The sequence below is a fragment of the Colius striatus genome, chromosome 1 (genome assembly GCF_028858725.1).
Source record: "Colius striatus isolate bColStr4 chromosome 1, bColStr4.1.hap1, whole genome shotgun sequence".
Lineage (NCBI taxonomy): Eukaryota > Metazoa > Chordata > Aves > Coliiformes > Coliidae > Colius > Colius striatus.
In genome coordinates, this window is record NC_084759.1 from 152,331,272 (window position 1) to 152,348,390 (window position 17,119).

A 17,119-nucleotide genomic window follows, 5' to 3' on the forward strand; every position below is an offset into this window, starting at 1 on the left:
ATCTCAGACAAAAGCCTAAACTACTACCAGCCTCTCACTGCTTATTTCACTCCCCTCAAATAGACATATGTGACCAGAGATTCCAAAAAAAAAAAACCAACCCAAACCCCAACCTGCTGGGATAGAAAAGCATAGCTCATAGGAGCATGCACATAGAGTTTCCCTGACTGGTGCGAGCCCATGAGATGTGGTCGGAGGGATGAGGAGAGGAAGGGTGGAGCCACGGGGCAACCCGCCCCCCTAATGCTGCTGTGATCTTGGTCACTGGCTCCAAGTTGTTTCAGTTCTGTGAAGCATCTGAACAAGCAGAAGGCAAGGAGGAACAACACTTTTGTTGAAAATATATTGTGCTCTTCAGGATGGACTTTTGTCCTGCTGGTAAGCCTTGGCTGCCTTTTGCCTTGCTTTCTGTGAGGGCTCAGTTTGAGGGGCCATGAAATCCTGGCAGCTTGAGTGGGTGCTGGGGCTAGTGGTTAGAGGCATGAGGTGGTGGAAGATCCCTGGTGGTGCAGTTAATTGTTTTCCAGCCTTCAGCATTAGGCATGGTTTTCTTTTTCCTTGCTTTCCTGTGAGCAAACTCTCTTCCCATTGTGAGAAATTTCCCCACTGATTCAAACGGCCGAGGGTGTCTGCTGCTGTGATCCCTCGTGCTGGTGATCCTGAGCTGAGCTGGAATCTGACAGAGGTATCAAGGGTCTGTGTGACACTTAGGATGAGCGCCTATAAGCTCTGTCTTCATGCAACTCTGGTGTGGCTTGCAAGCTCTGTGATGGCCTCTCCCTACAGTGCCCAGGAGATGGTTTGCCTCTGCAGACCCTCTCGTGTACTTGGGTATCCCAGTTCAACATACTTGCAAGGCTTTTGGTACTAGGGCCTCTGTTGCTATGTCCATGTTAAAGGTAAATGACTGTACTAGGTTTCTACCAACTCCAAGTGACCTGCAGGTGAGCCTGCCTCGTCCTGAAATAAACTCAAAAGGCAGATGTGAGTGGAGGGAAATAAGCCACATCTGAGGAAGTGAGAGAGATCTCAGGTTTTATTTCCTGCTTTGGCAGCTGGTGGACAAAGTGGTTGGGATTTAGCAGGGAAACACATACTGCCAGACCAAACACTTCTAGAAAAGGTCAGGAAGAAAATGGATCATTTTGCAACAGCCCTGCTGTTTCTGACTCTTTGTCCTCACAGGCATTTGTGTATAGGACATTTGCATATTGGATATAGTATTTCAATGATTGTTTTGCACTTTTTGGCTCCTATGTGGGTAGCCAAGGAAAGGGAACACACAGACTTGCATACCAGCCTTGCTCGTCAGGGAAGCTGGTGGGACCTATGGGAGCTGAGCTCTTGCCAGCATCTGACTATGGATGTCGTTGGAGGTGCGTCTCTTCAGATCACCTGAAAGAAACTGTGGACAGAGCTTCTGCAGGACAAGCTAGGCAGGAGGAGGGGTGCTCCCTCATGTTTTGCTGTTTACTCTGTGCTTTCCACAGAACCTGAGGCTCTCAGAACTGATGGTCTGACAATGCAATTTGCTCAAGTTATGTGTTACTGAGTTAATTATGTCTTGAAAGTTACACGCTGCAGTAGCACAATGACAGTCTGCTTAGGGACAGTGCAGGCTTGCTCAGCTCCAGCCTGGAGACAGGCAATGCCTGAAGACATGTGCTGGTTCTGACTCATGTCTTTGCTCAGTACTAGCCTGTCACTTCACCGCTGGGTGAGAAACTGGGTTGGTTTGATGCTGCTCTACCTTGGGAGCTAAGGCTTCTTGCCAGATGCAGTTTTTCAGTGAGCTTTACAGCACTGGATGTAGTTAAATTTACTTAGTTGTGGCATGATTTTCCTGAAGGTGCACATGTGGCTTTACCTGGAGTCACACCTACCTGGGGACACAATGGTCCTGTGAAGTACCTGTCTGCACAGCCGTGTGCAAGGAACACCTATGTCTGTGGGGTGACTGCTTCCCCTGCAGTGGATGTCCTCTTTTTCGTCTTCCTTCAGGACTCTCTAGCAACTCTCTGAGTGAGGCCACAGAGCCAGTATGCTAAATCGTTGAGCTGCCATGTGAAAACATGGGAGAGCAGGCTGGTAGCATGGTACTATGTGCTAGGATGTGTGGGGTGACAGCCATAGACAAAAGTGGTTGGAAGCTATCCTGATTGCTTTAAGTTGTCATGTGGGATAAAGAGACCAGGAGACAACATAAATTCTTCTTCATACCTTTCCCCCTATAGCTGGGATGTGCAAATTAAACCTGTGTGAGGTCCGTGTTGAATTTCTTCTGATACAAGCTGGAAGAGAACTGTGCAGTGGCTGCAGGAGGGAGACAGATCGGGCTGGGAGGAATTGAGGAGCTGGAAGGCTTCCTTTTATCTGCTTGGTGCCATCCTGGTACCATACTTAGCTGGGGAGGTGGTGGTCTGTGCTGGAGATGCCACAAAAACTATATCAAAAAAAGTAAAAGAGTTTCAGGTGAAATAGCCTTCTGAAACAGCAGAAAGTGCCCATCAGGCCGCTCTGCTTGTGTGTTGCACCAGGCAGAGGTGCCCAAACCCTTCAGCAGCCACATTCAGAGTGCTACATTGCCTTGCAAATGGACCAGGTGAACCTCTGCTCTTATACTGTGAGTGACTAGCACCTGCATGGCCCACAACAGTGCTACTGACACAGTCATTCTTCCCAGCCTTTCCCTACTGTGTCTTCAGTTCATCCTTCCAGCTCTCCTGGGTAGTCACTTCCCACTCATCTCTGTGCTCCACAACCTGTCTTTCTATTCATATACTTTTGCTTGGGATTGAAAGCCTCACTTAGCACCTGGATGGCTCCTCACAGCCCTTTGCAATAGGAAACAAGACCAGCAAACGTGTTACTCTTTGCTGGCCACAGGAGTATCCAGACTTTTGGGTAACTCCGATCTGCCCTCCAGATGGGGAGGCTGAGGGTGGTAAGTCACCACAACTGGGACTGAAGTCTGTGTTCTGTTTTGAGAGACAGCACTAAAAATACAAGCCTGGGCAGTTAATGAAGAACTGGCAGGTCTTTCTATCTGAGCCTGCCACAAGAGCAGATGTAAGCCCCACAGATGTGATCCTGATGTGCCTTGCTTTCAACATTTGCTCTTTGAAGGTAAATTTCAAGCAGCAATTTAATGTCCTCTCTGGAGAGGATGCCAGCCATTTTTTTTAATGTCTTGTGTCTGAACTGGAAGGCTTCAGTGTTGTTTTGGCTGACAGTATCCCTCTGCAGCCCACGGGTGTTTTCTTAGGGTGAAATTCATCAGGGTGAAATTTCCCCCTGTGCAGAGAACCCTGACCAGGGCTATGCTTCATCTGTGCTCTGACCTAACCCTAGAGGGAAGTGGAACTTGGTGGTACTGAGGACTTTGATGAGGCTGAAGCTATTCTTCTGTTCCCTCTACCATTGCAAGTCTCTGGAGCGAGCCAGGCAGTGCGTCGCTCGGACCATCCCTTTGCTGTCACATCAGCTCCTTCTCAACATGGAGAAAAAAGGAAAAGCAAAGCAGCCTGCTCTCATCACCTCCTCTAAATTACCTCTAAATTACTCTGAAGGTTCTTTTCTGCTTTTTTTATGTCCTCTGGAAGCATCATGTCTCTGAGATACTTTAGGCTGCTTCAGTAGACACAGAACAACTGAAGCAAAGCCACCAGCCATACCACAGATTTTGCTGATGGAGTGGGGGAAGGGAAGGTTCCTCAGGTAGGTTCTGCTATGGTACTTTTGTGGAAAGAAATACAGGACAAAAATGTCTTAGTGGTAATTTGTCAAGGAGTCACCTCAGTGATTCCATATTTACCAGCCCCCGCAGGGTGAAAGAGATCAAGGCAATGCTCATAGGCACAGGGCTGACATTCAAGGGGAAGTCAACAACCCACCTAACAAGCAACAAAGCTGCTTCATGGCAGGGTTTGCTGCTGTTTCTGGTTGGTTGATTGGCTGTTTGGTTGCTTGCTTGTTTGTTTGTTTTCCCCTCACATATTTGTGATTTGGCTGTTGCGAGCTGCTGGATGCCACAGGCTTTCCTCCCCTCTTGACCAGCTTTAGCAATTAGTCAGCTCCTTTCAGCTCTTCATGAAGGCTGCTTGCAGAGCTGGGAGGGGACACGGGTCTTTCCCAGCCCTGGCTTCTTGCTGGCTCCTTGCCCAGTGCTTTCCTCCCAGAGGCTCAGCTGCCTCTCCCCAGGGAATGCGATGCTTGAAAACAGTGGGAGGAGTGATGAGAGAGAGGCTGCAGGCTGAAAAAAAGTAATAGGACAGACTTAGCAGATGGAAACCCAACAAGCTGAAAGAATGGGGGAAAGATTAGATTTGGGGATTATATTTGGGGAAGGCAAGTCTCTCTGAGCTGCTGTGGCCATGACAGGAAAGAAGCATATGGGCTTTCAGATCACTGCCCTTGTCCCCTTTTCCTTCTGCCTGCCTTGGCTGGTTCCTTCCCCTTTTTTCCCCACTCATATTTATAGAAGTTGCTTTGCATGTGAGATCCACACTAAGAGAATTTCCAAGGCAGCTGGCGCCACTTCCCCTTTTTCCAGGAAGATGGGAGGCCCAGGGGGATTTTGGCTTATGAAACAGTGGAGCAAGGCACACAGTGACCTCACCTGGCTTCCCAGGGAAGCTTTGTCTTTCAGTGTTTTTGTCTTTCAGTGTTTAGATGCAGCAAGGACCCTGTCTGCAAGTTCTGCAGCGACTTCCCAGGAGCTGGTGCTCTCAGCCCTATGTGAGCACCTGGGCTTTTTTCCTGAGGGTCACCCTATGCTTTTTGTGTCTAGGACAGCAGCCTTCTGATTCTCCTTGCTGAAGATGTGGGATTATATTTAGTAGCAGTGCTGTCACCCCAATTCTAGATCTTTTATGAATCATTTTTGTGGTCGCCTTGACTCCGCTGGTATCTTCTTTAACTTCCTGTGCATTACAAGGAAGCCTACTCATATTTCTATATTGTCTGTAGTTCACAGAACAAGAGCCTCCCACAGATGCTGCTTCTTCAGCAAGGCTTTAATCCAGAATCTGCCCTCAGACTTGAAAATAAACCCCTTGATTCTCTCTCTTAAGCCATTGCTGACTCCAGCTGCGGTGGATCAATCCAAGAAGCCGGTGGCTCTTCATGGGAGGTTTGGGTGTAGATAAAGTATTTAGGTCACAGCTTTTCAGCACATAAAGATGACTGACATAAAAACCACCAAAGAGCAGTTGCTAAGACCTCTTCACTCTGCTTGCAGTGGGTAAATGCTGTAGGGTTAGATTAGAGGACTACTAGCACAGTGGCTGGCTGCAAAGAGGGGTATATGGGTCTATGCTGCTCGCTCTGGACTGAGAACCATTTTCAGGGCAAAGCTGAGGTGCAGTCACTGCACCAGCAAGGAGCATAGATGCTGAAACATAGAAATCAGAGCTCCTAGGGCATAACCCTAGGAGAGGATAGGCACCGAGAGGCTGAGGAAGATTTTCGTGTGATATGTTGGCCCCAGTACTATTCTCACAGGCATCTTCGTTTTCCCAGGGCCAAGTGACTTGACTGAAGCTGAAGAGGCTGAAATAGAGACAATCAGGAAGCACAGACAGGAGCTTTTGGAGGATATTAAGGTAAGGACCGTCCTGTTCATCCTGTCTGCTTGAGTTTCTCAAAAAAAGAGTGCACCAAAGAGTATCTTCACGTAACAATCCAGGCCCATGAATCAGTGCTCCTGCACAGGAGACATTTGCTCTGGCATGATTTAACTTGAACCTACTACCAGTGTACATCCAAACTGTGCTGCTCTCTGCTGCAAAAGTCATCAGCTACCCTAATAGGATACTTGAGGAAGGATGGTCAGCTCATTGGCAGAGATGGGCTGGGATTTCACGTTTAGGATCAAAGAAATCAGTATGAATTACTAAGTCCTTCTAGCAGAGATCGCTCTCACCATTTATGATTATTTTTAATTACTAATTACCTGTTATTACTAGGACATATTGGTCCTAGTTATCTGCTGCATCCTCCTGTGTTTATCAAACTTTTGTTTGGTTTGTGGACCTCTAACCAGTCCATCCATGATGGATCCTCTCTTTTTAGAGGGATGTGATGGCAGGACCTTCTACACAAGTTTCCATGGTTGAATTTGCTTGTCTTCTTTTCTTGTAGCACACCTAAACATTTCTCCACTGACTCCCACAATGTTTGAAAGTAACACATTCAAAATCAGTCAGTAATACTGCATCACAGTCATGCATGGCGCCTTACACTTTCTTTTCTGTCTGCCTTCACCACCATGGAGTGTGGTCTCTCATTTGAGAGAGCTTTTTGCACTGAATCAGAGCTTGCACTGATGTTCCCAAAACACAAAGATATCCAGATGGCTGGGAAATAGGTGTAAGAGTTCCTTGTGTAAAAGATTGTCAAACTACCTATTACTTCTCTGGCTTCCAGACTCTCAGTCTGTGCTGCAAACCAGAAGGGTGTCTTGTCCCTTCTTGCAAAACAGGCTGTGAATGTATGTGCGTGTGGCTTGTTTGCATGTGGTTCTTACCACTTTGATTTTCAGAACAGGCGGTGGGCATTGTGGGGAGCAGGATGCTTGAATAGGAATACTACATTTTTTTACCCAGTATGGGCAGGGAAAAGCTTCTAGACTATACCAACCCACACTCTAAATCCCAAAAGCCATGAACCAATGAGATCGGCATTGTCCAATGAAGCAGGAAGAGTTTAGGTGAAAGAGTATCTAGAACTGGTGTCATTTTCCCAAGTGGATTTCTTCAGAAAGTGTCTAGCAATACACTTTAACACAAAGACTTGAGAGGAAATCTGGGGATGGGAGAGGGAGAAGGGCAGAGGATGGGTCTGGGCTTGTGGGTTACACTGCCAAAAGTCAGCAGCAAAGAAAATAACACAACTGATAATAATTTGAAATTCAGGAGCCAAGATCATGGCTTTGTTACATTTGTGCAATACCTGAAGCTTAGTAAGGAGCGCTCACAGCTCTGGTGATGGATGAAGCATGATGGAATGAAGGCCAGGGAAAAAAAATAAATCCAGGAGGTCTTTTAAATTGTGGAATACTGGAGAACTTCATTATCTCTCGGAGTGCATACTGTGGCCACATCCTCAATCTTTGTTGAGGCAAGATCTGACGTAAAGCAACCTGTTTTCCACTGCCTGTTGTGGTTTGCATGGGGAAGAATCTATGTGATTCCTGGAAGGGATCTGTGATGCAGTCTGAGTCTGAGGGGGACCATAATTGCAGGATGGCAGCAATAAGATTTAGCCATTTTAACTTCTTTGATAACACATAATATCCAACCAAGAAGGTCATGGTCTTTCAAGGACCTCAAAGCAAAGTGTTCTACAATTGATTTGTAAATGGTGATGTGAATGGTGTGGTGATTACTCTTCTTTTACACCTTTCTTCTTTCTTAACCTAAAGACAGGTCTCTGCTCAGTGGTATTTGATTGATAGGTACATTAAAAGCTTGGAGTTTCACAAAGTGGACACTTCAGGTTCATATTGACCTCACAGTTACTGGTTCCACTTCCCCTTTCCTGGATGTATATCAGGGCTATGCAAACTATAAGCTAGTAGAAAATGGGCACAATGGAAGGAGTCTTACATCTGACATTGTTTGAGGAACTGAAATCAACACTGTGGTGAGTTCTTTGACATTCTCCACATTGTCTAAGCTTCATTTTCTAGCCTTGATTGACAACACACATCAAAACATCTTTCTGCCCCTCTCTCCCAGTGTTTTCATCTAGAATCCAGCAGGATTCTAAATGAATCCACTCAGAGTAGTGCCCATTTCATAGGCATCCTTGACTGGTCATGTCCATCTGTCCTATCATTTTCCTGTCATTGAGAGAAGTAAGACTTGCTGTGTGTGTGTGTGCTGGTTTTCCCTCAATGACCTTCATTCTCCTGATACTTCTTTTGCAGAAGCTGAAGGAAGAGATTGCTGAAGTGTTCGCAGAGATTGAGTGCTTCCAAAATGAAAAAGAAAGGCAAGAAGCAGACAGTAATCCTGGGGAACAGACCAAGCAAGTGGGACAAAATGGGTATTCCTCTGTTTACAAAGTCTCTCTTTTGATGTTGAGAAAACGAAAACATGGATGGGATTTGGATCACAACAAGGACAGGGAAATGAGTCCAGGAATACCCTTCTCTCTTCTGAGATCTCTCTTTTTTTCCTGTCCTTTAGATATCTGAGTTACCTTGTGAGTCAACTGAAACATAGTGCTTTATTTTATGTTTGACTTTCCTTCTTCGTGTTTGCAGCAAACTGTCACAGAGAGATAAACTTCTGTCCCTGGGCAGGAAGAAATTCAACATGGACCCTGCAAAGGTAAGATTTGATCATTTCACCTGTGAGAAGAAAGCTGGAAGAGCTTCTGTTGGCTACTGCTCCACTTGCAGCCAAAGAAATTATAGCGTGGGATGGTGGGGCTGGTTTCCTACCTCACTAAGGCTCCAGTTAATAGCACTCTCCATCCTGTCCCTGAATAAAATCTTCTGATATGATCAAGCTATGTTGCCTTCTCCCATCATGGGCCTCTAGGCCATTCCAGAACTAAGAGAAATAAAAGGATGATGGTTTAACGCCGCCAGTGGGTCGAGGAGACAAACCCCGTTCAGCCCAGCTCTTTTTGCCTGTAAGGGCTGAAAATGGGCTATAGTGTGATGGAGTAGGATGAAATAAGGTGAGACGTTTTAAGAGCATGTTAGATTCCTTGGCTCGTTCAGAACAGAGGAAGACAAGCTGCCTCTGTCATTTTGTAAGTAGTTTTGGGTTTGGTAGTACTGGCTGGACTGCGGACTGAACCCAAGTTTTCCACTTTCTGGAACTCTGACTAGTGGAGTCCAGACTCTGCAGAAAGATCTAAAATCGTTGTGGTTAAGTAGAGAAGATGTAAGAAAGACAGTTTCCTCTTCCTTCATCAGTACTGGTGGACTAATTTTTGAGCTCTGTAAGGAAAACCACAAGCTGCGATTGAATGATTGCTCGTCATCAGATAACCACACAGCTAGCGTCTTGGCTGGCTGCTGGTCTGAGCAACAGCTTTTCGTGCCACCTTCCCTGCACTGCTAACACCTTCAAGATGCCTTCCCTGGTGTCCACAGCACGGCTGGAGTACTTGCCAGGCCCCTGGACATCCCTCTGCCTGTGGGAGCTATCTCAGAGCAGTGATATCAGTACTTACAGCCTGTGGGAGAGTGGGTTTCCTTTTGTCTTTCTGACTGACCTTGGTTCAAGGCCTCAGAGGCATCTCTCTCTTTGACACTGTGTCATGCTGTAACAGAAACACCTGAACTAGTGCAGTTCAGCCTGGTCAAAATGTTATCCTTTCGCCTCCATTATGCAGATCTATTGCTTGCCTTTTGCTACGTGTCATAGGCTGAGAGGTACTGCAGTGCAAGGAATTTTCTCTGCCCCTCCTTGCTAAGCTTACACTTTGCCCATTGCAATACCGATACTTCAAATGGGTTTCTGTCACCACAATCTCCAAGTTCCTGGGGCCGGGGGGGGTGAGCATTAGGAATCTAGCTGAGAAAAACTTTTTGGAATAAACATTTCCTTCTGGAAAATGGAGCCTCATCATCACCACGATGTTTTGTAGAATTTAATTGATCTTACCAAAGTTCCATCTGGGGAAAAAGAAAGGAAAAAGAGTGTGGGGGGAAAAAAAAAATCTCACAAACATTTTCATTTCTTCTTTTGAAACTGTTTTTCCTTTGGGGTGTTTTAGAGATATTTTCTTATGTATTACAAGGCAAAGTGAATTGGTTCTGCTCAAGCAGAACATTTTGATGGATCTAAACCAATTTTCATTCCTTTGTTTCGTGAGGAGAATTGCAACATGGTCTGGAGAGTTGCGGTGGTTTTAGTTATTGTTATGAATCTGAACAAAACTCCAGCTTTCTGTGACTATGAAAGTCATTAAATTCCCTCAAAAAGAGCATGTCAACTCTGCCCAGCCCAGACCCTCTACATTTTTTAAAAATCATATTCAATCCTTTCTGGCTGGGGAGGATGAAGCTGCAAAGATTGCAGACTTCTCTGTTCTGTGGCATAGAAGGAGAACTAGGAGAAAATAATTTTAAGTTGTCTCAAGCCCGTATTTTTGTCTGAGTACATTTTAAAATTATATCTACTTCTAAATGAACATCTTTTTCTTTAAGTTAATTCAGAAAAAAAAAAGGCATTTAGGAACAGAACACAAAGATGTTTTGATTGAAAAATTTAAAACGAGGTATTGTGATGTTGCCTTTTTCAACTTTTAACCTTTTAACATTGCCCTTCTTTGTTTGTTTGTCTTTCCACTTCACTGAAACATTTATCCAAATCAAGGAATGAAATGGAATGGGACTGTCCCACCATGGTGGATGAAAAGGGATGGATGAAAGGGTAGGAACATGGCTGTGGTCTCCCATAAAGTGGCTGGGAAGTAACAGAGGAATCAAAATCATCAAAGCCAAGGAAGGACAGCAGGATGTTAGGGGTTAAGTTTTCTCATCAGCCCACAGGGCTGTCTTATTTCAGTGCTCTGCTTCTTCTCCCCCAGGGAATCCAGTACCTGACTGAGAACCAAGTATTGTCCACAGACCCGCAGGAGATCGCCAAGTTCCTCCACAGGGGTGAAGGCCTGAACAAGACAGCCATAGGGGATTACCTGGGTGGGAGGTAAGGAACCCAGACAGGATGAAGAGGCCCTTTAGGAGGCCTTGTCCTGCATAGCCCCTCTCAACTACCATTTTAGGTGCCCCCTGACAGACCTCAGTCAGCTGCTAAGGCTGAACTTTCCTCAAAATGCAGTGGGCTGTGTGATCAGTACACCCTGTGGGGTTGGCCTTTGAACTGGGGCTAAGGCTACCTGTACAGGCTACCTTTCCTTCTGCTTGTAGTGGGCTTAGTCGTTCCAGACAAGAGCTTCTTGGCTTCTTGTTTGGACAGAGAGAAAGTGGAGGCTTGTGTGGAGCCACGTGCATACGGTCAGACATGACATCCAGACCGTGCAGGATCAATACTCTCTTCTGACTTTTTCCTTCTACCGTCTAACAGGGACCCCACAAACATTCAGATACTCCAAGCCTTTGTGGCATGTCACCAGTTTGCCAATCTCAACCTGGTGCAGGCATTGAGGTGAGTGAGCATGCAAAATGCAGGGCATGGAGCAGGAGCCTGCTCAGCCTGGGTCAAGACAAGAAGGTTGTGAAGCCCTCCTGGGCTGAAATGGTACTTCCCAAGGTCCTGCTGCACATGTTGGCTTCAAGACTGTTGCTCTGTGAGGTGTTAACACCTTTTTCTGGGGGGGGAATCATTCATGGCCCCTTGACTAGACTGACCACGTGTAGAGAAGGTGGGAAAAGCAAGTGGGTCACTATGGGTTCAGTGGCTGGGGGGATGGGGCAAGTTATTTTTTTGCTCCAGGAAACACGTCTGTCCACAGTGTCTGTTCTATCAGTGACAAAGTGACTCTGCCTTAGGGCATCTTGTTTTCTTATAGACTAGCCTCCTAGCACGACTTTTTCCTGTTGAGGACTTTGCTGCATTGCAAGGCACTCACTAGGGAAGAGAAGCCATGATATCCAGGATGCTTAGTTCTTCTTTTAGGGTGTTTGAGGATGATAGACCCTGGCAATTTCCAGACAGAGGAGCAGAGCTCCTGCTTCATGCACCATGTTATGTCCCCAGTGTGACAGGATGACTGCTTTTATTTTCATGGTGTCCCATGGGTTGAGGGAAGGGATGAATATCCCTTGCACCCCATCTGACTAACTGTCTGGCATGCTGCTTCTGATAGACAGTTCCTATGGAGCTTCCGGCTGCCTGGAGAAGCGCAGAAGATTGACCGAATGATGGAGGCCTTTGCCAACTGGTACTGCAAGTGTAACCCGGGAGTATTCCAGTCCACAGGTAGTTATGGGGAGAGGAAGGCCTGTAATGCTGAGCTCCACTGTTTGCAATAAAGAGGAACCTTCCTTTTCCATTCACAAAGCAAAGAGGGCATCCGTCACCTGATAGCATGGATGTTTCTTTCCATTTAAGCTGAAAGAGGCAGCCCAGTTCCTGTGAAATTTTCAATAGGCTGAGAGTCTTCAATCTTCCTTTTGCTATTGTGCTACAGTCCATCCTCATAGGCAATAGGCTTGAGAAGTGCTCCCAGCCCCACGCCATATCTCATCATATATATACCTCCTTACAGCAAGTTTAGCACTGACAGACATGGGTCATAGAAACTTTCCTGCTGGCAGAGCCATTATCAGACCAGGACTACACAACTTGACCCATTAGCCTGAGGGGATGAAATAATCTCCATCACAGGAGGTCAACTCTATCCCTCTTTCTCCTAGCAGAAGAGACCTCTCCCTTTTCCTCATACTGCTAAGAGGATGGCACTGTTCTCCAGTGAGTGGAAACCAAGCCACCTATTAGGATGTGGATAGATCTGCTCTCCAGGACGAGTACCACTCATCTTGGTCTTCTTTCTCATTGCCAGATACCTGTTATGTACTCTCCTTCTCCATCATCATGCTTAACACCAGTCTGCACAACCCCAATGTGAAAGACAAACCCCCCTTTGAAAGGTTTGTATCCATCAACAGAGGCATTGACAATGGAGGGGACCTGCCAGAAGAGCTCTTAAAGGTAAGAAGGAGTCTCATTTTCTCATCAGTCTCTCTTTTCTCTCTGGTTTGGGGTGCACTGAGAAGTGAAGCTCCACAGGTATCAGTTTAATACAGGCCAGCTGACCTTCTGCTGTACTAGGGGAAGGGCTGCACGAGGAAAGAGGGCAGTATGCACAAAAGCAAAGGTGGAAAGTGTAGAAACTGCTTTTGGAGAGGGGCTGCACACATGCGTGTTGATGAGGGGCTGGAGACATTCAGGGAATAGCAGTATAACTTTAGGAAACTTTGTGCTTTAAAATGTGTCTGTGTGAGAGAGGAACAGATCCTGTAACCGTGAGGCAGAAAGGTGTAAGCTGTGGGTGTTTGTGTGTCCTGTAGATATGAGGCTATGTGAATGGAGCACCCACCTCTGTGGGAAGTAGCTGTGTACCTGACTCTTTTGACTTAGCCTCCAAAGGGGAATGTCTGTTTCTTATGCTTCTCTGTGTTTGTGAGACAATGTCACTGTCATCCAGATTATGAATCTCTTTCCCTTGTTTGTATCTAAACATCTCAGCTGATGCTTATGTTAATCATAGAACCATTTAGGTTGCAAAAGACCTTTGAGATCATCAAGTCCAATCCTTCACCTCACACTGTCAAGCCCACCACTAAATTATGTCCCTCAGCATCTCAGCTACACAGCTTTTAAATACCTCCAGTGATGGGGACTCTATGACCTCCATCTGCAGCCCATTCCAATGCTTAACAATCCTCTTGGTGAAGAAGTTCTTCCTAATCTCCAAACTAAACCTCCCCTGGTGCAACTTGAGCCCATTTCCTCTTGTCCTATTATTCATTACTGCAGAGAAGAGATTGACACTCACCTCACTACAGCATCCTTTCAGGTAGCTATGGAGAGTGATACAATCTTTGTGTACAGACTTTGTCAGAAGTATTTTCTTCTTCCTTTCTTCCTTTCTCCGCCGACACTCTGGGGCAGAATCTGTTTGAGAGCATAAAGAACGAGCCATTCTCCATACCAGAGGATGATGGGAATGACCTCACACATACTTTCTTCAACCCTAACCGCGAGGGCTGGCTCCTGAAACTAGGTAAGTATGAGAATCTGCCTAGCTCCTCTGAATTCCCTGCCTGCCTGCCTCCCACCAGCAATATCCCCCAGGATCCCACCAGCATCTCGGCTTTTCCTCCTGTCTGCAGCGGTGGGACGAGGCTGACATCTGCTGTTGGAAAAAATCGCCTGCTTCCTTCTCCCAGCTCCTGCAGGCTCTGTCTGCTCAAAAAAGGGGACTCAAAAATATATCCCTCACTCCTTCCCCATTCCCAGCCCCATCAGAGCAAAACTGGCTCCCTGTGTGTGTACAGCATCACATCAGTGGCGAGCACCACCATTGTCTTCCTTTCTCTGTAGGGAGAGCTGGGAGAGTACTCCTGTGTGTGCATGTCTGGAGTTTGGTGGGGGGAGGGGGCAGGAAGGACAGCAAGATACGTGACTAATGGCTGCTGAACCTCACTGTCTTTAGGAGGACGTGTGAAAACCTGGAAACGCCGTTGGTTCATTCTGACTGATAACTGCCTCTACTACTTCGAGTATACCACGGTAAAGGTTTAACTCCAGATGGGAAACTGTGTCCTGGGTGGTTATATGAGCCTCCAAGGGACCAGAGAAGAGTAACTCTTCCCTTCTGCCCTATGCTCCCAGACTGAATTCGGACCTCCCTTCTCTCCTGTGCTGTTTCCTTGCCTCTGGTCTTGAGGAGGAGAGAGGCTGGACACTGCAGCTGTTGCTGTGATCTAAGCTGCCCATTGTGTAAATGGAGGAGAGTCTCCTGAGGCATACACTGCCCTTGTCACCCCTACAAGAGCACACATCTGGGAAATCATCAAGGCTCTTAAGTAGTGGCATAAATATGGGATGTTAATTCATGTTTCCTTGTCTTCAGGACAAAGAGCCTCTGGGCATTATCCCCCTGGAGAATCTGTCAGTCAGGAAGGTGGATGATCCCAAAAAGCCAGTAAGTCTCCATTGCTTAGTACTCTGCCAACATAGACTCTTAGGTGCTCAGAGGGCAGAGAGGGTGCAAACACTATACTCTTGCCATGCTTCTCAGGGGGAAGTTGCCACTCCAAACTGCCTTGTGCCTTCATCTAAACATGATGGTATCTAAACATGATTGTATTTTACCAGGGAAGTTCTGGTGTGAATGGATGGAGAGCTGTCTTTTGGCTGGCTGAATTGTATGTTTACAAGTGTGTGTGTGTAGATAGGCAGAGATGAGTGCACACAGCTGACTCTCATTTTGCACTAGACGATGTGGGTTCAATGTCTCTCCCCAGGGCTCTCCATAATGTGTTACAACACATGTAGATCAGACAGTGTTGTGGTGTTAGAAAACTTGCCCAGGAGGTGACACTCTTTGTGTATCCTTTGTGGATACTCACTCTTTGATGTGTCAGGACTCTGGGAAAAGTGCCTTCTGTTTGTGTGGTGGCAGGCAGAAGAGGGGATATTGAATCTACCTAAAAGGAGGAGAGATCTTCATGAATGGAGCAGGAGGTTTTTTTCTCATAACTATTGATACACCATTTATCCATAAAACCTGTTTTAGTCTCCAGTCCTTTACAAAAAGGTTACCTTTACTTAGGAGGTATAAACTGGAGAGTTAGCTCATAGCAGGATTCGTGGGTGGGGAAGGAAAGGCCCTGTTGCATTTTAGACACAGAATGCTCTCCCCTTTGGAAGCTCTCTGAGCCTATCACCCGCAAACCTAGAATAGTCTCCTTGGCCCACCCTGTCCTCCCCTACAGCTTCATTGTATTCCCTTTCTGACAGAACTGCTTTGAGCTCTTCAATCCTAACTGCAAAGGGCAGAAGATCAAAGCCTGCAAAACAGATGGGGATGGGAAGGTTGTTGAAGGCAAGCATCAATCCTACAAGATTTCAGCAGCCACACCAGCAGAACGTGATGAGTGGATTGAGGCAATACGGTGAGGAGAACAGAACTGGAAGCCTGAGCTTGTCTTTGTTCAGCCCAGGGGACAAAGGTTCCCACAGTCTATTTGGCTACCAGAGCTTGAAAAAGGGGGTGGAAGGAAATGTTTGCAGTCTAGCAGCTGTGGTACCTCTTGACTTCAAAGAGTTTCAAGGTCCCTTCTGGAGAATCTCTAGCCACAGCTAATTTCTCTGCTGTGAGTTTGAAGATCTCCAGTCCTGCATTCTGGTGAGTGATATCTCTGTGCACGTTCAGTCAGGTTGACTGTGCTGCTCTCCAGCATTAAATCTCTTACTTTTGTTCCCATTTCCTCTTATCTGCAGGACCAGCATCACACAGGATCCTTTCTATGATCTGGTGTCTGCCCGTAAGAAAAAGATTGCCAGCAAAAACTGAGCTCTGACCTGGTCACTAGTAGCAGGAAGATGCAGTTGTTGGACAGCTTCCCATCCATGCTGGGCTCTTACAGTGAAGAAATTTGGGAGCATTGGTTCCCTCTGCCTCCCACTTGGCAGGAAGATGACTGACAGGACAACTTGCCAGATGTGCTTCTTCCCTTTCCAAACTGAAGGCAGAGGCGGAGGGTATAATCCACTGAGGACTGTCACAACCGTGGGCATGGCGTTTCCCATGTCTGAACATAAAGGCTCAACAATGGCTGGACTTTGGCTTCTCCCCATATAGCCCCAGGCATGTGGGACAGGATCTGAGAAGAGAAAAGAATGTCTCCAGAATGTGTTCAGCCCCTCCTGCCATCAGACCAGGCCTTGGGACTCTTCTGTGTGGAAACATGTAGATGCTCTTGGAGCAGCTGAGAATGATCCAGTCAATTACAGAGCAGAAAAGCCCCAGTTCTCTTCCATGAACAGATGTGTAGTGGTTGTGGAGAAGGGCCCACTGATATTTAAGGCTTCACTGTGAAACCAGAGGCTAAGGGAAGAAACCCTCTTTTCAGAAGAGAGCTCTCTCCACCTCTTCCTATAGCCATGAGGGCTGTCATCCTGGAAAGTCCCTGTCCTGCAACGGAGTCATAGGTTTTAGAAAGTTAAAGATGTTGGATAGGGAGATAAAGGATAAGTGAGTGTAGAGAGGCTATGGGACCAGAAAAGCAACTCTGGGTCTTTTGACTCTCTGTCTTGAGAGTCAGCGACCTCCACAGGCCTCCTGAGGGAAGAAACCCAAACACTAGCTTTCCTCCTGGCTGGTGGCTCACCAACAAAAGTTGCTTCCTTGTACCATCCCAGAGGCCTGGGCTTTGTATCTGGAAGGTCTGCAGCTACTCAGGGTAGCCTAGAGTCATAGAATCATTTTGGATGGGAGAGATTTTTAAGATGACCAAGTTCAATCACTAACCTCACACTGCCAAGCCCATCACTAAGTCATGTCCCTCAGCACCTCAGCTACACAGCTTTTAAATATCTCCAGGGATGGGGACTCCACCATCTCCCTGGGCAGCCTGGGCCAGTGTCTAACAACCCTTTTGGTGAAAAGATTCTTCCTAATC

At 46.6% G+C, this 17,119-nt stretch overlaps 1 protein-coding gene across 1 annotated transcript; it reads left to right on the forward strand.

Moving 5' to 3' along the window:
• The first annotated feature begins 292 nt into the window (after positions 1 to 292).
• On the forward strand, positions 293 to 16,458 carry CYTH4 (cytohesin 4). The gene is made up of 13 exons (XM_061988937.1): positions 293 to 378; positions 5,521 to 5,603; positions 7,931 to 8,049; positions 8,270 to 8,336; positions 10,555 to 10,673; positions 11,052 to 11,132; positions 11,794 to 11,906; positions 12,490 to 12,638; positions 13,602 to 13,713; positions 14,146 to 14,222; positions 14,566 to 14,637; positions 15,456 to 15,610; positions 15,939 to 16,458. The coding sequence occupies exons 1-13, from the start codon at positions 360 to 362 to the stop codon at positions 16,009 to 16,011; spliced, it is 1,239 nt and encodes a 412-aa protein (XP_061844921.1). The 5' UTR covers positions 293 to 359; the 3' UTR covers positions 16,012 to 16,458.
• The last annotated feature ends 661 nt before the right edge of the window (positions 16,459 to 17,119 follow it).